The 21,826-nt window shown below is 34.3% G+C and overlaps 4 protein-coding genes across 5 annotated transcripts; all 4 read left to right on the forward strand.

Annotated features, from left to right (window-relative positions):
- Window positions 1-278: 278 nt before the first annotated feature.
- LOC107892422 (uncharacterized) lies at window positions 279-962 on the forward strand. The gene has a single exon (XM_016817505.1). The coding sequence runs from the start codon at window positions 279-281 to the stop codon at window positions 960-962; it is 684 nt and encodes a 227-aa protein (XP_016672994.1).
- Window positions 963-3,030: 2,068 nt separating this feature from the next.
- On the forward strand, window positions 3,031-3,857 carry LOC107892420 (uncharacterized mitochondrial protein AtMg00810-like). The gene is made up of 2 exons (XM_016817504.1): window positions 3,031-3,080; window positions 3,200-3,857. Exons 1-2 carry the CDS (start codon window positions 3,031-3,033, stop codon window positions 3,855-3,857), a joined length of 708 nt encoding a protein of 235 aa, XP_016672993.1.
- A 222-nt stretch (window positions 3,858-4,079) lies between these two features.
- Window positions 4,080-6,069, forward strand: LOC107892419 (MDIS1-interacting receptor like kinase 2-like). The gene is made up of 4 exons (XM_041100154.1): window positions 4,080-4,222; window positions 4,703-5,335; window positions 5,423-5,574; window positions 5,675-6,069. Exons 1-4 carry the CDS (start codon window positions 4,080-4,082, stop codon window positions 6,067-6,069), a joined length of 1,323 nt encoding a protein of 440 aa, XP_040956088.1.
- Window positions 6,070-18,595: 12,526 nt separating this feature from the next.
- Window positions 18,596-21,795, forward strand: LOC107890425 (probable leucine-rich repeat receptor-like protein kinase At1g35710). Of its 2 annotated transcripts, XM_041101610.1 has the most exons (3): window positions 18,596-19,309; window positions 19,454-21,187; window positions 21,271-21,760. In XM_041101610.1, the coding sequence occupies exons 1-3, from the start codon at window positions 18,763-18,765 to the stop codon at window positions 21,663-21,665; spliced, it is 2,676 nt and encodes an 891-aa protein (XP_040957544.1). In that variant the 5' UTR covers window positions 18,596-18,762; the 3' UTR covers window positions 21,666-21,760. The 2 variants fall into 2 exon arrangements, with proteins under 2 accessions (XP_040957544.1, XP_040957543.1); XM_041101609.1 differs by having other exon boundaries at window positions 18,598-21,187; window positions 21,271-21,795.
- Window positions 21,796-21,826: the final 31 nt, after the last annotated feature.

The raw sequence follows: 21,826 nt of genomic DNA on the forward strand, positions 1-21,826 counted from the left end.
TTAACCTACTGTTTTGTCAAGTTGTAAACTTGTTTATGTATTGGCTTTATGCCATTTTCAGTTTTTTGAATGAATTCAATCAAGATTTCATCCATATGCTCTCTATTTTAGCTTTGCTTTGAAATTTGTTTTGTTTTTCTTCTTTGTTTCTGCCGCAAGTCTCGATCATTGCTTGGCAAGTTTCTTGTTGAACTTTTTTGTGTGTTGTTCTCAGCTCCAACAATTGGTATCTAGAGCCACATTCTTAGAGGACCTGTTATAACTCAACAAGAGGCACCATGGCTTCATCAGGTTTTTCACCAGCTTCACCACCTGTCTTTAATGGAGAGGGCTTCAACATTTGGGTAGTTAAAATGAGGACTTACCTGCAGGCATTCGACCTATGGGAAGTAGTTAACTCAGATACTGAGCCAGCACCTCTTCGAGCTAATCCAACAGTTGTTCAAATAAGGCAACACACTGATGAAAGAACAAAAACGCCCAAGGCCATGTCATGCATACAGAATTGTGTGACAGATGTGATCTTCATGAGGATCATGGCCTGTAAAACACCAAAGGAGGCTTGGGATAAGCTGAAAGAAGAGTTTCAGGGGATTGAAAGAATAAGAAAACAGCAGCTGCTCAACTTGAGAAGGGATTTTGAAAATCTCAAAATGAAAGAGGAAGAAACAGTCAAGCAGTATTCAGATCGAATTATGGCTGTTGTAAACAGCATAAGGCTCCTTGGAGAGCAATTCAGTGAAGCTAGAATAGTTGAGAAAGTCATGTCCACTTTGCCAGAAAGGTATGAAGCCAAAATTTCATCCCTCAAAGTCTCAAGGGACTTGACAACTATCTCCTTAACTGAGCTAATCAATGCCTTGTATGCACAAGAGCAAAGAAGAGCCAGCAGACAAGAGGAGCACCAGGAAAGGGCTTTTCAAGCCAAAACAAAAGAAGCCTCGAGCATCAGTGCTCAGTAAGGCAAAAAGTTATGGAAAAACAGGCCTAAGCCTGATGCTGCTAGAAGCAGTAACCAACTCTGTAAACATTGCAAAAAGGCTGGTCATCCAGAAGATAGATGCTAGTTTAGACCAGATGCAGTATGCCAATACTGCAAAAAAAATGGCCATGTTAAAAAGGTTTGTAAGAACAGAAGCAAACCAAGGCAGAATCAATTTCAGCAACAAAAGGCAGAAGCTCGAGTGGCTGAAGATAACAGTGATCATGAGGAATAGGGTTTTGTTGTGTCATGTGCAACAAATCAGAAGAAGAGTTCAAAGGGCTGGCTTCTGGACAGTTATTGCACAAACCACATGTCACCAGATGAAACTATCTTCAAGACCTTGGATAGAACCTGCAAAACCAAGGTGAAAATTGGAAATGGTCAGTTCATAAATGCTGAAGGAAGAGGGGATGTACTGATTCATACCCCTACAGGTGGCAAAATCATTTCAAATGTACTTTTGGTACCTGAAATCGACAAGAACCTTCTCAGTATAACTCAACTACTTGAGGAAGGCTACTCAGTAGTGTTCAAGGAGAAAGAATGTCAAATTTTTTATCCGAGTGGATCAAACCTTACACCAGTCACTATGACTAACAAATGTTTTGAAGTAGACTGGCCAAATGGCTCACATTCAGCCTGTATAGCCTCCACTGATGATTCCAGGCTCTGGCACCAGAGGCTTGGACATGCAAACTACAAATCCATAGCTCGGATGGCCAATGAAGGGTTGGCTGAAAACTTCATCGATTCAATAAAGAATGATGAGCTTTGTGAAATATGTCAACAAGGAAAATTGGCAAGATTGCCATTTCCTACAAGCACAGTATGGAGAGCATCAGAGAAGCTGCAACTTGTACACACTGATGTGTGTGGACCAATAAAGACTGAGACTTTTAAAGGGAACAGGTACTTTATTCTCTTTATTGATGATTATACAAGATACTGCTTGATTTATTTTCTGAAGTAGAAATCAGATGTTGCATCTGTGTTCCTGAAGTATAAGGCTGCTGTTGAAACTGAGTCTGACTGCAAGCTTAGAGCACTAAGGTCAGACAATGGAATTGAGTATACCATAGCTCAGTTCCAAGCCTACTGTGAAGAAGCAGGCATCAAACATCAACTGACTAATGTGTATACACCTCAGCAGAATGGGGTAAGTGAAAGAAAAAACAAAAGTTTAATGAATATGGCAAGATGTCTTCTATTTGAGAAGAATTTGCCCAAAACTCTGTGGGCTAAAGCAGTTAACACTGCGGTCTACCCTCAAAATAGGCTCCCAACCAAGGCCCTAGCTCAAAAGACACCATTTGAAGCCTGGTTTGAATTTAAGCCATCAATGGCTCATCTTAGAACCTTTGGTTGTCTGTGCTATGCACAAGTTCCAGCTGTGAAGAGAAGTAAGTTAGATAAAAGGGCTCAAGCAGGGATTCTAATTGGCTATAGCATGGTTAAAAAGGGCTATAGAATTCTAGAACCTGGTACAAACAAGATTCTGGTGAGCAAAGATGTTGTGTTTAATGAAAAAGAATGCTGGAATTTGGAGAAGGCTGAACCAGAGGCAGTAACTGAAGACCTGGCATTGGACCAAGTTGAAAATGATCAAAACACATCTGAAATGGATGTAGATGATGTCCCAATCAGAGGCACTCGATCATTGGCTGATGTCTATGAAAGAGCACAAGTGGCTATTGTTGAACCAAGTTGCTTTGAAGAAGCAGCAAGCCAGGAGGGCTAGAAGCAAGCAATGATTGAAGAAATCAAGATGATTGAAAAGAATCAAACCTAGAGTCTGGTTGAAATACCAACAAACAGGAGGATTATTGGTGTCAAATGGGTCTATCGAGTTAAAAACAATGCTGATGGTAGCCTAAATAAGTTAAAAGCTAGATTGGTTGTGAAAGGCTTCAGTCAAAGGTATAGATCAAATTACCTCGAGACCTTTGCACCTGTGGCTAGGCTCGATACCATAAGATTGCTAGTTGCCTTAGCAGCACAAAAGCAGTGGATGATACACCAAGTTGATGTAAAATCAACATTTCTCAATGGATTCCTTGAAGAAGAAATTTATGTGGAGCAACCTTAAGGCTTCAAGGTGTCTGGCAAGGAAGAAATGGTGTACAAGCTCAACAAAGCCTTGTATGGCTTGAAATAGGCCCCAAGGGCCCAGTACAGCAGAATTGATGGTTATCTGACCTGTTTGGGATTCAACAGGAGTCTTAGCAAGCCAACTCTGTATGTTAAATCGATAAATGATGAAACTCAGCTCATTGTTTCATTGTATGTCAATGACCTATTGGTGGCAGGAGGAGATCGAGAATTACTAGTCAATTTTAAAACCAAAATACAACAGCATTTTGATATGTCAGACTTGGGGTTGATGTCCTACTTCTTAGCCATGGAAGTAACACAAGCTGAGAAAGGAATTTGGCTAAGTCAGAAGACCTTTGCCATGAAGATTCTCAACAAATTCTCAATGGAGAATTGCAAAGCAACCAGCACACCAGTTGCTGTTGGAGAAAAGCTATCAAGCCAAGACAAGCATGAAAAGGTTTGTGAAACAACCTACAGAAGTCTAGTTGGATGTTTGCTATATTTGACTGCCACTAGACTTGACATAATGTATGTTGTGAGTCTACTCTCGAGGTTCATGCATTGTTCAAATGAAAGTCATTTTAGAGCTGCAAAAAGAGTTCTGAGATACATCAAGGGAACTTTGTCCTATGGAATGCTGTTTACCAAGGCAGAAAATTTGAAGCTTGTTGGTTATTGTGACAGTGATTGGGCTGGTTCATTAGATGATATGAAGAGCACTTCAGGTTATGCATTCAACTTAGGGTCTACTATGATTTGCTGGAGCTCAAAGGAGTAGGGAGTAGTAGCTCAGTCAACTGCAGAGGCAGAATATGTGGCTGCTGCTGCAGTAGTTAATCAAGCCATATGGCTTAGGAAAATTTTGACAAACATTAACCATGAGCAAAATGAAGCAACAGAGATAATGTGTGACAACCAATCTGCTGTTGCAATTGCAAAGAACCCTGTTTTTCATGGGAGGACCAAGCATTTCAATATCAAGTTTCATGTAGTTTGAGAAATGGAGCAGGCTCATGTTATTAAACTGGTTCATTGCATTTCTGAAGAGCAATTAGCTAATATTTTGACAAAGGCACTCAGTGTTTCAAAGTTTCAACATCTGAGAGCTAAAATGGGAGTTTGCAACATGCTAACCAAGGAGGAGTGTTGAAGCATGGTCAGCATGCAGCAACCAAGACAGTCGAGGCTATCATATGCAGAAGCTGCTAGTTCATCAAGCCAGCAAGCATGTTTTTGTTTCATTTTGTATACTAAGTTGATGCAATGTAACTTAGTTCAATTTTAACTATATTAGGTTTATGTTTGATGTAAATTGATGGTGATTGAGCTGGTTAATCAGCTTTATTGATTTGTACAAGTTCATTAGCTCAAGTTACTAAGTTTGTTAGTGGTAGTAGGTTGTGATTAGGTTAACCTACTGTTTTGTCAAGTTGTAAACTTGTTTATGTATTGGCTTTATGCCATTTTCAGTTTTTTGAATGAATTCAATCAAGATTTCATCCATATGCTCCCTATTTTAGCTTTGCTTTGAAATTTGTTTTGTTTTTCTGCTTTGTTTCTGCCGCAAGTCTCGATCCTTGCTTGGCAAGTTTCTTGTTGAACTTTGTTGTGTGTTGTTCTCAGCTCCAACAGTGTCTCTATCTTGTCTGCCACTAAGCTTCGCATTATCGATGCTGGAAATAATTGTAACAAGATTTCTCCCGATCCATTTGAAAGCAATAGTCGTTTATCACCCTATATGTGTCCTCCTCTAGTAACCAACAAAACCAACAGTAGTAGAACTCCTTCTTATATCAAAATATTCCTCCCAATTGCCATCTTCTCCACATTCTCCGTTTTGGGATGCTTTCTATTTTCACGGTTTAAACTCAAGAATAACAGCGTCGGTGTACAACCGACGAAGAATGGGGATTTGTGTTCCATATGGAACTATGATGGAAAGATAGCATACGAGGATATTGTTGCAGCAACAGAGGATTTCGACTTTCGATACTGTATAGGAGTTGGTGGTTATGGAAGTGTTTACAGAGCACAACTACCTTGTGGTAAAGTAGTTGCCTTGAAGAAACTTCATCGTTTAGAAGCTGAAAATCCAGCCTTTGACAAGAGCTTCAGGAATGAGATCAAGTTTCTAACAGAAATACGACATCGAAGCATCGTAAAGCTTCATGGGTTTTGTCTACACCGACGGTCCATATTTTTGATCTATGAGTACATGGAAAAAGGGAATTTGTTCTGCAACCTAAGAGATGAAGTGTAAGCTGTGGAAATGGATTGGACAAAAAGAGTGGAGATCATCAAAGGCATAGCGCATGCTTTGTCTTACTTGCACTATGATTGCAGCCCTCCAATAGTTCATCGAGACATATCAAGTAACAATGTTCTTTTAAACTCAAGCTTTGAGGCCTTTGTAGCTAACTTTGGGACTGCTAAAATGTTGGATCTTGAATCATCCAATCAGACCATTGTGGGCACATGTGGTTATGTAGCTCCAGGTGATTTTCTTTGCTTTGTTTGATGACATTTTCTTCGGAATTTATAAAATTAATTGAACATATAAATGATTTTCTTTTTCATCTGGTTTTTCGTGCGCAGAACTTGCATATACATTGGTTGTCACCAAAAAATGTGATGTCTATAATTTTGGAGTGGTGGCACTAGAAACGTTAACGGGAAAGCATCCCGAAGAATTGTTATCATGGTTTTCATCACCAACTTCTTTGGTAAATATGAGGCTGATTGATGTGTTAGACAACCGTTTACCACTTCCCACAAGTCAATTAGTTGCACAAAATCTTGTTCGCATTGCTACTTTGGCATCCGCCTGCCTAAATCTGCAACCTAAGTCTCAACCAACAATGAAAGAAGTGTACGAAGAGTTTCTTTGTGGCCAAACATCCTTGGGAGTTCCCCTTCGGATGATCTCTTTGTTACAACTTGTGAACTGTGAAATGCATATTGGAGATAGAACTGAAACTTGTAATGTTTAAACTCCATGCACTTGTTCTTGATTAGATATTGTTTATCAAGCTTTGATGATTTGTTTGTAAACCATATCCTATGTTCTATATGATGGAATGAATTGCAATGTTCAATAAACTTGTTTATTCGATTGCTTTACAGAACATAAATTCGACAATTTGATCCAAATATTCAAACACCATCCTAATAGCTTCCTTTCATTTCGTGCTTCTTTCAAGCATGAAAGACCAACTCAAAGGATAAATCAAATATAAGTAAATTAATTGTGAATTAAAGCAAAAAAAATCAAATTTATAAATACAATGTTTATTTCCTCAATTTGCATAAATGTTAAATGGTTCAGAAGAAAGCTTTCTAAAAAAGACTACACTAAAAATGACCAAACCATTTTGGAAAGAGGGAAAGATGCTTAGGGGTAATTTTTGATAAAGCAAAGGCCACTAAAGAATTCAATAATGCTTAGGGGTAAGATGCTTAGGGGTAAGGTCTTTTAATTTTTTTATATTATCTATAATAATTCAATTTGATTTAGTTTATTTATTTTTATATTAATTTTAAGTTTAGGGTTTTGCACTTATTTTAATAAAATGAACTTTATTTTATGATTTTTGGATATTATTTGATAAACTTTGACTTTTATATAAGGCTTAGAATTTTTAGTCCTCAGATGGAAGGGTTCAGAAATAAAGCACAAAGAAGTATTTATAAAGTGAAACTATGAAGAAAACATAGTAGTGACTAGGGATAATAATATAATATAATCATCTCTTCCAACTTCGGCTTCAGTATAAATGATCTTTCATTCCACCAACAAGCCATGTCTCTTGGGCTATATCAGATGAAATTTTGTAGAAATCATGGTCGTATTTCATCACTACAAAGCTCTCTTTCACCTTCCTGTTTTCTTCTTCCATTAAAGACCTCAAATTTTTTATTTTTTCCTCGTCTTTCCTCTTGCACTCTTATTTGTCTCCTTGATCTTCCTCGTCCTCTTCGATCCTGTTAGCTTCTTCTAACCAGCTCTTAGCAGGAACGGATCGACAATGAATAAGCAAGAAAGCATTTGTAGGTGGGACTGCAGCAGCTTGATCATCAACATGATCGAGGGAGCATTTACCAGCAATCACAATTCTTAATATCAATCTGCAAGTCTGAGAAGATTGCAAATTTAAAAAACCTAACTATCTGCTTAAAGGTCAAAAGTCAAATGCTAAGTTGGTTATAACATGTAATTAAGTAATGAAACCTGCATTTATAATTTATTGAAGGAATCAGGCTGCCACAATATCTATAAATGATTAAGTTCAAGCTATACAAATTATATTAAAAACAAGATGATCATTACAAAAAATTAAAAAAGAAGGCCCTTTTCAGCGGCAGTAACATGTAATTAAGTAAACCATGTATTTTTCTGTTTCTTAATCTTAGCCTGAACTTCCATTTGCTTGCCAATATTTCTGGAAAACGATTTACTTTTTGGAAATGATTTACTTTTTTGGTGTTTGGATAAATATGTGTAAAATATTTTCTGTTGTTTGGCAGATTTCTTGAAAATAGTTTAGAAAAACTGTTTTAAATGAAACATACATTTGAGAATTTAATTGAGTTTATTTTATATCTATCAATAAATTTATATTTTACATTATTTTTACATATATTTCAACCACAATATCATTTCTCACCTCATTCTTATTTATTTATTTTCTAATTTAATTATAAGGACAAAATTCTATTTTTCATTGTTTTTTCGTTTTGCACTTTTGATTTTCAAACTTCCAGTTTTGAATATAAAAAATAAATATCCATTTAATAATTATATTTGAGTGTGATTATACATGATTGGTAACTTGTAAATACACTATTTTTAGTTTTTTCACTTTACCCATAATTATTTATTAAAATAATTTTATAAATATATATTTTTAATATAAAATATATTCATTCGGGAGTCTTACCTTATAATATCCACATACATGTTGTAAGGCCCAAAATTTGCCCGGGCCCAACAGTCCAATTACAAAAATATAAACTCAATTTAAACCCAAATAAATCAAAACCCTAGGGAATGGCCCAAAATCTAAAGCAATTTTTCAGCTAAATTTTAGCAGCAAAAAAACCCTAGCCGCATGACCTGCTACTGCCGTCGCTTCGCCTCCTCGCGCGCCTGCGCCGCTCGCCTCCACCACTCGCCTATCACTGGCCTTCCACGCACTGACACCTGCAGAGAAAAATAAATGCAAGGCAACAGAAGAATCCGGCCAAATAAAGAGCAAAAAGACAAAGAATAGAAATCAATAGTTGTAATACGGCTATAAAAGCCAAAATGTTCTCGTTGTATTTTTTTTACGCACACTAAGCAATCAAAAAGCAGAACAGAAATTTGAAAAGGTTGATTAAAATCTCTTACTGTTTCCTGTTTGTTTTTCTCTTTTTTTTTATTTTTTATTTTTACAAATCCATTTGAACGAAAACTAGAATAGAAAAGCAAGAAAAAGCTTACTTGGGCGTCACGATCCCATCGTCGGAGTCCCTTTCTCCGTCGCCGGAGCCGAGTTTTCAGAGAGGGGATGAGGAAGACTTTCTTTTTCTTTCCCATTTTTGTGGGCACGGGCTAAAAACCTTTCTCTTTTTCCATGCGTCGCAGTGGAGATGTGGTGGATGACGGCGGGGTTCCAAAGCTAGGCTTGGAGCCCTAGCAGAGAAAGGGGAAGCCCCTTTTCATTTTATTTTTCTGTTCTTTGTAACAAATGAAACAGCAAAAAAAAAACTGTAGCAATTATAACAATCGCAAACGGCGTCGTTTAAAGGGGGAGAGCTGCGCATTCATTCCCTAAAGGGCTAATTTATGCAATTGGTCCCTTCTCTTCGACGCCTTAATGCAATATGGTCTTTGGTTTTTTTTTAAATTCGGTCGCATAATTCTTCATGCATTTCATTTTAATCCATGCTGGGACTCAATGCATGAGGGTTGGGGATATTTTCCCAATCAATCCCTCATATTCAAAGCTTGTCTCACTTGGACCCTTTATACCTCTTATTTATTTATGGTTTTAACCCACCGATTCTAGCCCGATTCCAATTCCATCCTTGGTTTTGTAAATACTTATTTTTTTTCTTTTAAATTGTTTTTGTCTATTATCATTAGTTTTTCTTATTTGTCTTAATTTCTTCTTTATTTGTTTTTTTATCGTATAGCTATATTTTTCTTTTCTTTTCTTTTGCTATATATATTATTTCATTAAACAGTTTTATTATCATTGTTTTTTTTGTTTTTTTTATTTTTTTTACTTTACGTTTTATTTATATTAAACATTTTTGTTTATATATAACGTTTTAAGTTTCCTTTCCTATATTACATTCCAAGCCTTTTATATACAATACTGACTTGCTTTTATAAATTGTTTTTTTTTATGATAAGATGTGTTATATATGTCAAATCTTATAAACTGCTTTCTACTATCTCCTTTTAAATTGCCATTTTTATCTTTATTTTGAACTCATTTTATGTATTATTTAGTTAAAGTTGTTTTATTACTTAAAATTGTTTTATATATCTTTTAAACGCAAGTTATTTATTAAAAAATGTTTTATTTGTTTTTTTCCGTTTCAAAGATTATTTCCTTCACATTACTTATCTTATACTTTTATATATATACATTAGTTGTTATATATATATATATATATATCTTTTTTTGTATATTATTAACCTTAAATTTCTTTGTTTGCATTATCTATTTTAAACTCATCATTATTATTTTAAATATATTTTACATTTTATTTGACTTTAATTTGCTTTACACCTTCTAAATTATTGCTTGATTTATTGGTCTTTATTTATCGATGTTTGAATTTGAATGATGAATGTTGTGAGATTATTGCCTTTGTGTATAATTTAATTCGCTTATTCGTTTTCTGGCGTTCACTTGCATGATATTGTATTCGTGTATTATTGTCCCAAGCGCGCTACCATATTTTATTTCATGTCATTGCATCGTGGATGTCTCAACGTTTTCATTCGATATAATCCATTTCGTTTTACTCCCAAACAAAATAAATGCACATCTCTTAGTGTTGTACTCGCGACTATTCGAAAAGATTTTCTAAATAAGGCAATATTTCGCGTTTGGAAATTCGAGAAAACGTGCCCTAACGTGCTGGGTTTCGATTTCTCGTTCGACCAAATAGCCAAATATCCTTTTAAGATTTTCTAAATAAGGCAATGTTTTGCGTTTAGAAATTCGAGAAAATGTGCTCTAACGCGCTGGGTTTCGATTTTCCGTTTGACCAAATAGCTAAAATATCCTTTTAAAATTTCAAAATAAAGTAATATTTCGCGTTTGGAAATTCGAGAAAACGTGCCCTAACGTGCTGGGTCTCGATTTCTCGTTGAACCAAATAGCCAAATATCCTCCTCTTAAATCTCAATCCATGTCGTTTGAGTTTTTTAGGATCATACTCTACATCTCTTTAAAGTTTTCAATTTTCAACACTAAGACACTAAATAATCAATTAGGTACCAATTTTGAGCGTATCGAGGGTGCTAATCCTTTCTCGTGCATAACCGACTCCCGAACCTATTTTTCTGAATTTCGTAGACCAAAATCGTTGTTTTAATAAAAATTAAATCGTTTATTAAAAACAACCACTCTTCGAGGTGACCCAATCACACCTCATCGAAAAAAGATTGGTGGCGACTCCCGTTTTCGTTTTTATTTTCAAAAAAATAGTGTCAACACATGTTATGGCTTAGGTTTGGATAATATTAGACTTTGGATTAACAGGAATGATAGAAGAAATTGATGTTGTCAAGTTGCACCATAGAAACTATCATATTCTCCTCCAATGTAAACAAACCAAAAACTACTTTTCTATTTATCAACCACTGCACAAGTAGTGTGTATTTCTTTTGTTTTACATATAAGCACAACTCCGCATATATGAATTATCTACCAAATACTCAAGAAAGGCTTTTAAAAAAATATTAGTTAGTAAAGCCATCCAAGAGGGAATATGCTACTAACGTGAAATGGGCAAAATTACATAGTAAATATGTCTTCATGAGATTGCTGTATTTCTTTAAGAACCAAAAGAACTATAAGTGAAGGCAAAATAGTTTATTGTTTCAACTCTCTATCCCTATGCCTTATTGTGCAATGAATAAAGTACATCAAGCAGGGATTTATCCCTCGCCATAAATATATCGCACTGGTCTTTACTTTATACAAATTTCTTGAAACACAACTTTGGAATTTTAATATTTGGAACTCCTAAGCTACCTGAAATAACTGCAAGTTACCATGACTAAAGTGCATACATACATAAATGAAAGTTTCTCAAGCAATGATAAGATAATTAATTGCTAATAATCTTTATTAATTTTGTGGAGAGACAATCAGACAAGTCATGTCAAATTAATGATGGGACAAAAAGGTTTTCTGGATTTTTAAAAGCTATGAATGCATCTATCAGGCTCAAGCATTTCCAACATCTAACTTATGGCTTACATCTCAAAGCAAAGAATGCAAAGCATCAGGCTTAAAGATCATAATATGCACAAAAAATGTAGTTGCCATGCAAGGTCTGCATCATGTCATGCATGCATAGATACATTACATTACTATAAGCAAATTTATAGCTTTATTGGTCTATAACACGGTAGCATAATTAGAAACTATCAAACATGTCGGAGTGTACATGTCTGAATCGAAGTACAAAGGCAAAAATATACCGGTTTCTTCTCACTGCAGTATAGTATAAACAAACTTCTATTGCCTGCAAAGGATGGAAGATGCTAACTCAAGCCTTACAATAGTGCATACATCACAAGATGCATGCGAGCCAATGGCGCTTCAAGAGACATGAAACTTTACACAGTTAGAATCTTCACATTTACCCCAAAAATTCAAACTTCAAACAATAGAAAATGGTAGATGAACTAGCTTTTTATAGTGTCAAACATGCTGCATTACAACAAAATATTCTTATTGTTCTTCTCCGGTAAAACAAAAGGTTAACATTTAGAGTTTAAAACAAACTGAAAATGAAAAAATAATTGGAAACAGACTATTAAACAAATGAAAATATGAAAAACAATTTCCGATATATATATGCTAAATAAAAACCCAAAATGGCAATCGGTCTTGAACTCCAATCTCTTAACAATTCAAGAAACAAATTCCAATTCCAAATATTCTCAGTCTCTCAACAAAACAAAAACCAAATATACCAAATACCCTTTCCCTTACACACAAAAGCTAATTCAAGAGATTACCAAAAAAAAAAGGCTAATTCAAGAACCAAGTTTGAAAAACAACTAAAACCCCCAATTAAAATCTTGGTCAGCTTACCTTGAAAAATCACATAGAAAGAGAAAAAAGAGAAACTCACATGTGGCCATGGAGAAAGCAACGAATTTACAGAGTAACCTACAATAACTTTGAAGAACAAAAATAATCAGGGAAATAGCCAAAGAGAAAAGCAACAAGTTAAACCCCATGAAGGAAATTACAACTGCTCATTGGAAAGCTAGATTTTTGAGTTTCTTCAAAATGCAGACTTGGTAAGGACGACGAGATAACAAGACTCGGATTCGAAGGTGAGGCCAACGAATAGAGATAAGGAGGAGAGGCAGAGGCTAATGGACAAAGAGGAAGGAAAACGACTGTTGTGATGAGAGTGGAGGAAAATGGAAAATGTCTTACCGAAATAAAATCGGTAAGACCTTTTCCATAAAAAGCCATTTCATTTACCCTTGGTTTAGAAAATGTTATAAAAAGCCATTTCATTTACCCTTGGTTTAGAAAATGTTCTGCTGAAGTAATTTATTTTCCATCAAAAAAACACAGTAAAATACAGAAAATATTTTATGGAAAATATTTTACTGGCAAACAAACAGAGCCTAAGTACTGCATTGCAAATGACATAATATCACCCATATCAACAATGTAAACAGACAGACATATTAAAATTTAAATTTAAATCCATAGAAATTTATGTACTTATGTTCATGCATTTATACAAACACAAGAAAGATATATAAATTTAGAAGAACAAACACAATGTCAAATCAATATAGTTCCTTCCTTTAATACAAACATCGTGTGACATCAACCAACATAAAGAAGATAACAAAAAGTATGCCCTAGTTTCAACACTCTTTTAAGGCAATTACTAAAAGTTGTTTTCAACCAAGTTAAGAAGCATATCAAGAAATCAAGTTAAGGAGGACTTCTAATGAAAGTTGACAAGAAATTTTCCAGAGATGGATGTACTATCCACGATCCGTTCTAACAATTTGATCTTTAGTCTTACCTTCTATTATAAGAATGAGTAGCCTTTGTTTCTGACAATTTTTGATTGGTTCCAGTATTCACTAGACCTGTCCATGGGCCGGGCGGCTCGGCTCGGCCCGACGGCCCGCCCGAAATATGGGAGGGTTCGGGTAAAAATATATGCCCAAAATATGGGCTTGGGCAAAAAAATGAGGCCCGTTTAAAAAATGGGCCGGGCTCGGGCTCAACTTTTTTGGCCCGGGCCCGACCCGGCCCGGCCCGAATATAATAAATATATATTTTTATTTTTATTTTTTAATTTTAAAATACTTTAAAAATATTTTTTAATTTTTTTATTTTTAAAATATTTTTTTGTGTTTATTAAAAACCGGGCCGGGCCAGGCCGGGCTTATTATTTTTTCCCGGGTCGGGCCTGGGCAAAATTTTAGGCCTATATTTCAGGCCGGGCCGGGCCTGGGCCTAAGAATCGGGCCAAAATTTTTTTCCGGGCCCGGCCCGGCCCATGAACATGTCTAGTATTCACTAATAAGAAAGATTTTCATTTTCTGAATACGTATACAACCTGAATCCATTCTATATCAACAACAATAGTACACATGATAGAGTGATAGATTATAAGTTTCCATACAAGATTTCACACATACAATAAAAGAAAAATAAGTGAAATAATTCCATCTAAAATGAAATTAAAGAAAGCCAAAACTAATGCAGTAGAACAGATAATTGAGAATGTAGAATTTTCTTATATTAGTTCCATCTGTTTTAAAAAAAAAAAGATTGCAAGGTAAATCAATAGTAAGAAAGAAAAATATGGAATACCCATAAAGGGATTGCGAACAAACAAGCCGATTTAGATAAAAAAATCAGATTGAGAAACCAATTATTCAAGAACCGTGAAAGAACTGGAAAATATAATGGTTAGGAGCAAAAACGATTACCCTCTTTTTATTTGTCAACAACCACTTGATTTTAAGTTTTTGAACATAAATTTGTCAGCATAGAAGACATACTTGGACCCTCCATTGAATCCATCTTTTGTTTTTCTATGTTGAATAAAAAATTCAATCGAAACACTCTGTCGAAACCATTTTTTTGAAAACAACAAAATTTTTAGGTTGTCGACTTTTAAAAATAAAAATTGGGAGTCGCCACCAATCTTTTAGTAAGGTGTGATTGGATCACCTAAAAAAACGGCTTTGGTCTACGAGTTTTAGAAAAACGGATCCGGGAGTCAGTTACGTACGAGGAAGGATTAGCACCCTCGTAACGCCCAAAATTGGTACCTAGTTAATTAATTAGTGTCTTAAGGTCGAGAATTTGGAAAAACGTAATCTTTAGCAAAACTTAAAAGGCTACGTATTAAGACCCTTATTATTTCAGAGAAAGAAGATACCACACCCAATGCGTTAGGGCACAACATTCTAATTTTCCCCCAAAAATGAATTGGGCCAAAATACTTATACAATAAAACTTTAAAAGAACATCCACTTATCCAAGATTTAAGAAATCACACCCAATACGTTAGGGCATTATTCCTTTAGAATCCCAAACTCCGAATATTTCCTTTACTTTAAAAGAAAGTCCGCTTATCCAAGATTTAAGAAATCACACCCAATACGTTAGGGCACAATTCCTTTAAAATCCCAAACTCGGAATATTTTCTTTATGATTTTTAAAAAATCTTCATTTCGAGAAATCAATGCGTCACATCCAATACGTTAGGACACAACGTGTTGAATTCCCAATAATGAGTTCTTATTTTTTTAATTAAAGAGAAATGCTTGATTGTTAGATTTAACGAAGAAAATCGGAACCCAATACGTTAGGGCTCAATTTCCTTGAAAATCCTAAATACAAGCACTATCTCAATTTTGAAAAGTTTGAAATCGAGTAAAAAAATGATGTGATGTTACATTAAATATACAATGCAATAATAAATAAATAAACAAGTGAAAGACATAAGCAAAACTATAAAATATAAAAAAAAATAAAGGATATAAAGTGTGCTTATAATAAGTACATTGAAGTTATGGAGAATACAAGACATACATGGATTTATATGAAGATATAGACTATAAGATTCATATAAAATATAATGCATTTATAAAAAGAAATATATAAATATATATATTATAAAATTTGTGTAAAAAAAATAAATAGGTAGTTAAACATTTTCAAAAATAAATAAATAAAAATAGATATATACGTGTATATATATAAATATAAAAGAACATTCATTAGAAAAAAAAATATGTATACATGTACATATAAAATATCTATAGATTAAAAATAATTAAATAATATCTACATTATCAAAATTGAATAAAATAAATAAATATGTGTATATATATAAATATGAGAAAAATATTAATTGAAAAAAAATATAATATGTACATATATATAAAAAATAATTATATACATATATAGATTATAAAAACGATAATTACATATATACAAAAAAATGATAATAATTAAATTAATTAATTTAAAAAATATTAAAAAAACTATGAAGAAAACATGTACAAGTATACGTGTACATATTTACAAAAGTAAAAACAAGTTTTTGAAATTAAAAATATAAAAGTATATATATTATAAAAAATGTTTGTATGTACATAAAAATAATAATTAAATAATGATAATAATAATAATAATAATAATAATAATGATGATGATGATGAGGAAGATGAGAAAATAAAATTAAAAAAAAACGAATTGCAAAAAAAAATAGTTAAAAAAACTAAAATAACAAGAAATAAATGAAATTTAAGCAAAATAATGGGCGAAATCGCGACACGCGAATTACATGGAGGGCCAAATCGGAAATAATCCGCCTCCCCAAAACAGTGTCGTTTCGCTAACATGATTTAAAACAGTTTTTTTAGAAAAAAAAATATTGTTTGCAGCATAAAAAAAAAGAAAACAAAAAAAACAAAGGCTCTCTACTAGGGTTTTTAACCCCAGCCCCCTGACACCACCGTTCACTCTTGCCGATACTCCGATTGCGACAGAGACGGCACAAATCCGGCGATTCCAACTTGAGGAGTAAGCTATTTCCTCCTTTCTTTATATTTTAAGCAAAAATAAATAAAGAGATAAAGAAACTAAAAATATATATACATCTATGTATAAATGAAAAATAAAAGAACGATAATCCTCGAGGTAATATAGAGAGAAAAAAACCTTTGTATTCAAAAAAGAAAATTTTCCTTCTCTCTCTTTTCAGTCTCTCTCTTTTCAGTCTTCTCTCTTTTTACATTACATTCAGTGGCTTTATATAGCCATTCTAAAAAAATCATATAAAGAAGAAACAAATCTCTTTTATTTGATTTGTGAATCTTTGATTTCATTTCCTTTTTTTTTCTTGCTTGATATGCTTGATTTGATTTTGCAATCCTTGATTTTCTTTCCTTTCTTGTTTGTTTCCTTGCAGGTGAAGATCGATGACGCTCGTGACTGCGGCGCAAAGTCTTCTTAGAAACCCTAGGGTTTCTGCAAATGATTTGAGCCACTGAATTTGGGCCATTTTCGAAATTGGGCCACCGTTTTAAATTGGTTTTGGGCCTTATGGCCCGTTTGTAATTTTGGGCCTTTTACCAGGGCCAAAATCGGGTATTACAGCTACCCCTCTTTGCTCATTGTCGTGTAACAGGAGAGCAAAGACTTTAAAAATGCCCGATTTTGTCCGGTCTTTGGTATTTTTCTTCTTCAAAAAGCTTCGCCTCTTCTTACTGCATCTTCAGTAGTATAGGAGCTAGTGCTTCAATTTATTTCACTGCGACTGCAGGGAGATAAGACTTACAATCTTCAATCTATTCCACTAATGCTTAGGGAGATAAGATCTGAAATCTTCAATCTATTCCACTGTTGTCCAGGGGAGTAGAATTACTGGCTTCAATGTACTCCATTATAACCACAGGGAGGTAAAATCCGCCATCTTCGATCTGCTCCACTACTGCTTAGGGAGATAAGATCTGAAATCTTCAATCTATTCCACTGTTGTCCAGGGAAGTAGAATTACTGGCTTCAATGTACTCCACTATAACCACAGGGAGGTAAAATCCGCCATCTTCGATCTGCTCCACTACTGCTTAGGGAGATAAGATATGAAATCTTTAATCTATTCCACTGTTGTCCAGGGAAGTAGAATTACTAGCTTCAATGTACTCCACTATAACCACGGGGAGGTAAGAATTAAATCAACATCTTTAAATTGTTAAATCAAATTAAAGATGGAATCGTCGTTGTCATGGGATCCACACGGGGTGTACGTATAATGAATTTCCCATGTTTTTTGCATGAAACTTTTGATTCAATGAGAAAGGAAATATTTTCAAAATCATGCAGTTTCGGATTCTAATTAAGCTTATTTTTTCCAAGCAATTGCAAAGATTTGTTTCGACAATAAATAATAATCGGATAAAAGTGTAATTATTAAATAGTAATTACAAAAGATTTATAATTACAAAATTAGATCGTAATTTTCTATATCATATTTCGTAGTACAAATTGTAAATTATAATTTATAATTACATAGGTACTTAATATATTTTAAAAAAATATTAATTACTATAATAAATAATCAGTAAAATTAAAAATTTCTAAACAAGTAACAAAAATTAAAATAAAATCATCATATTTAATATGTTAGTCCAAGAAAATAATCGATAATACGATTACTAATAAAAATAACAAGAAAAATGATTTATAAATAAGTATATTATTTTCTATAACATATAGTATGGACACATAAGTAAGTTATATTTAAATTTTTTGACCATAACTTTTTTATAAATAAGTATGTAGTACACTTTTTATAAAACATAAATTATTTTTATAATATACTTTTGGCTATAACTTTAGAAACTTTTTAGGATTTAAATAATATAATTCTTGTCATAACTTTATAAAATATTAAAAAATATAATGTAATTTTTTAGGACTTATAATATGATTTTAGAAATTTTTATTCATAATCATCCCAAACACGCATGCATATTTATGTTTATAAAATAATTTTTTTAACTTAAACTTGTATAAAAATATTTTTTTAAAGTTAAATTATGTATGAATTTTCAGTGAGAAATTAAAATATCGGGAAACATGCGTTGATGAAAATTAAAATCAGGAGGTATCATAATTATCAAGAAATATGGACCATAGGAAGAGCAAAGATTCAATCCTATAATATAGTATTCGCATTATTGATACTAACAACAGAAATTTCCATGAAAAAGAAAGCATTGCGCATGATGAATTAAGTTCCATGACAAGGACTGAAGCAACGACGACAACTGGCCCCTACAACTATTGCAACAAGACCTTGAATCCTTTGATGAGTTCCTTTAAATTCCTCAGTTTGGAAACCATAACATATATGCTACCACTAAATCCTTACCAGATTAAACAATGGCCTCATCCTTAACCATTTCTGTTATTCTAGGGGTACTGTGGGCTACCATCCTTTCTTTTGCTACAACTGTGACAGCAGCATATCCATCGCCATTGGAGTCCGAAGCCATAGCTCTGCTAGAAAGCAGGTGGTGGAGTAACCATAGCAGCAATACTTCACAACGTTGCCAGTGGCCTGGTATAACCTGCAACACTGCTGAAAGCATCACCCAAATTAACTTATCTGATGCGCCCAACATTGAGGTTGGAGATAGATTTGGGAAACTGAATTTCTCTTCATTTCCAAATCTTGTCCTTCTTAATCTTAGTGATCATCAACTTAGAGGAAAAATCCCGCATCAGATAGGTGATCTATCAGCATTGAAGTACCTTGACTTGTCTTATTGTGGTTTATCTGGTGAGTTACCTCCTTCTCTAGGGAAGCTGACCCAATTAGAATTCCTCGACATTTCCTATAATGATAATATTAATGGTTCCATCCCTCCACAATTGGGGAATCTAGAGAACCTTGTGACTTTAAACTTAAGTCAATGTGGAATTGTTGGTCCAATCCCTTCTGCTTTGGGTCAATTAACCAGTCTCCAATCTCTGATCCTTTGGGGGAACCAAATCAATGGATCTATCCCATTAGAAATTGGATATTTGAGAAATTTGACTTATTTGAGTCTCTCCAACAATAGAATTGTTGGTCCAATCCCTTCTGCTTTGGGTCAATTAACCAGTCTCCAATCTCTGATCCTTTGGGGGAACCAAATCAATGGATCTATCCCATTCGAAATTGGATATTTGAGAAATTTGACTTATTTGAGTCTCTCCAAGAATAGAATTGTTGGTCGAATCCCTTCTGCTTTGGGTCAATTAACCAGTCTCCAATCTCTGATCCTTTCGGGGAACCAAATCAATGGATCTATCCCATTAGAAATTGGATATTTGAGAAATTTGACTGATTTGAGTCTCTCCAGCAATGGAATTGTTGGTCCAATCCCTTCTGCTTTGGGTCAATTAACCAGTCTCCAATATCTGCTCCTTTCGGGGAACCAAATCAATGGATCTATCCCATTAGAAATTGGATATTTGAGAAATTTGACTTATTTGAGTCTCTACAACAATAGACTTGTCGATTCAATACCCATTACTCTGTACCAATTAACCAATTTGGAAATTTTGGACGTTGATAATAACCAACTTCAAGGTTCTATTCCCCAAGAAATTTGTAATCTAGCAAATTTAACTTCATTGTACCTCTCCCAAAACAAATTGACTGGTTCAATCCCTTCTTGTGTTGGTAGTTTATCAAAGATGCTGTACTTAAGCCTTGGTTCTAATCTATTAAAAGGTCCTATTCCCCAAGAAATTTGTAATCTAGCAAATTTGACTTCATTGTACCTCTCCCAAAACAAATTGACTGGTTCAATCCCTTCTTGTATTGGTAGTTTATCAAAGATGCTGGACTTAAGCCTTGGTTCTAATCTATTAAAAGGTTCTATCCCAAAAGAAATTGGCAAGCTTTTTGATCTATCATATCTAAACCTTAGCTTCAACCAACTCTCAGGTCCTATCCCTATCTTGTCTGCCACTAAGCTTCGCATTATCGATGCTGGAAATGGTTGTAACAAGATTTCTCCCGATCCATTTGAAGGCAATAGTGATTTATCACCCTATATGTGTCCTACTCCACTAACCAAAATAGCCAACAGCAGCAGAATTCCTTACTATATCAAAACATTCCTCCCTATTGCGATCTTATTCACATTCTCCATTTTAGGATGTTTGCTATTTTCACGGTTTAAGCTCAAGAATAACCATGTCAGCGTACAACCAACCAAGAATGGGGATTTGTGTTCCATATGGAACTATGATGGAAAGATAGCATACGAGGATATCGTTGCAGCAACAGAGGATTTCGACTTCCGATACTGTATTGGAGTTGGTGGTTATGGTAGTGTTTACAAAGCAAAACTCCCTTGTGGTAAAGTAGTTGCTTTGAAGAAACTTCATCATTTAGAAGCCGAAAATCCAACTTTTGACAAGAGTTTCAGGAACGAGATCAAGTTTCTATCAGAAATACGACATCGAAACATAGTGAAGCTTCACGGGTTTTGTCTACACCGACGATCCATGTTTTTGATCTATGAATACATGGAAAAAGGGAGTTTGTTCTGCAACCTAAGGGATGAAGTGAACGCTGTGGACATGGATTGGACGAAAAGAGTAGAGATCATCAAAGGCATAGCACATGCTTTGTCTTACTTGCACCATGATTGCTGCCCTCCGATAGTTCATCGAGACATATCAAGTAACAATGTTCTTTTAAACTCAAGTTTTGAGGCCTTTGTGGCCGACTTTGGAACAGCTAGAATGTTGGATCTTGATTCATCCAATAAGACCATTATTGTCGGAACTTGTGGCTACGTAGCTCCAGGTGGCGTTTTCTTTTTTACTTGATTTACTGACCTTTTCTCTGAACATATAGTTGAATTTCTTCTTACTAATTTGTGTATGTAGAACTTGCTTATACAATGATTGTCACCGAAAAATGCGATGTTTATAGTTTTGGAGTGATAGCACTGGAAACATTAATGGGAAAGCATCCTGAAGAAGTGTTATCATGGTTGTCATCACCAACTTCTTTGGTAAACATGAAGCTGGTTGATGTGTTAGACAACCGTTTACCACTTCCAACAAGTCAACTAGTTACACAAAATCTTGTTCATGTTGCTACACTGGCATTCGCTTGCTTAAATCCACAAACGAAGTCCCGACCAACAATGAAGGAAGTGTCTGAAGGGTTCCTTTCTCGCCATACATCCTTGGGAATTCCTCTTTGGATGATCTCTTTGTTACAACTCATGAACCGTGAAATGCATATTGAAGGCAAAACTAAAACTTGTGATGTTTAAAGTCCATGCGCTTGTTGATTAGATATTGTTTATCATGCTCTGATAATTTGTTTGTAAACCATCTCTGGTTTTATATATGATGGAATGAATTGCAATGTTTAATAAACCCGTTTATTCGGTTGCTTTAGAAGACATAAATTCTACAATTTGATCCAAATATT

This window comes from Gossypium hirsutum, chromosome D09, assembly GCF_007990345.1.
Source record: "Gossypium hirsutum isolate 1008001.06 chromosome D09, Gossypium_hirsutum_v2.1, whole genome shotgun sequence".
Taxonomy (NCBI): Eukaryota; Viridiplantae; Streptophyta; class Magnoliopsida; order Malvales; family Malvaceae; genus Gossypium; species Gossypium hirsutum.

What these genes read in the sequence shown, in the direction of transcription:
- LOC107892422 (XM_016817505.1), top strand. Translation starts at nt 279, where the DNA reads ATGGCTTCATCAGGTTTTTCACCAGCTTCACCACCTGTCTTTAATGGA.
- LOC107892420 (XM_016817504.1), top strand. Translation starts at nt 3,031, where the DNA reads ATGGATTCCTTGAAGAAGAAATTTATGTGGAGCAACCTTAAGGCTTCA. An exon ending in AGCAACCTTAAGGCTTCAAG is followed by an intron (nt 3,081 to 3,199) that starts GTGTCTGGCAAG and finishes GGGATTCAACAG; the next exon opens with GAGTCTTAGCAAGCCAACTC.
- LOC107892419 (XM_041100154.1), top strand. Translation starts at nt 4,080, where the DNA reads ATGGAGCAGGCTCATGTTATTAAACTGGTTCATTGCATTTCTGAAGAG. An exon ending in AACATGCTAACCAAGGAGGA is followed by an intron (nt 4,223 to 4,702) that starts GTGTTGAAGCAT and finishes TGTTGTTCTCAG; the next exon opens with CTCCAACAGTGTCTCTATCT. An exon ending in TGCAACCTAAGAGATGAAGT is followed by an intron (nt 5,336 to 5,422) that starts GTAAGCTGTGGA and finishes CTATGATTGCAG; the next exon opens with CCCTCCAATAGTTCATCGAG.
- LOC107890425 (XM_041101609.1), top strand. Translation starts at nt 18,763, where the DNA reads ATGGCCTCATCCTTAACCATTTCTGTTATTCTAGGGGTACTGTGGGCT. An exon ending in TTGTGGCTACGTAGCTCCAG is followed by an intron (nt 21,188 to 21,270) that starts GTGGCGTTTTCT and finishes TTGTGTATGTAG; the next exon opens with AACTTGCTTATACAATGATT.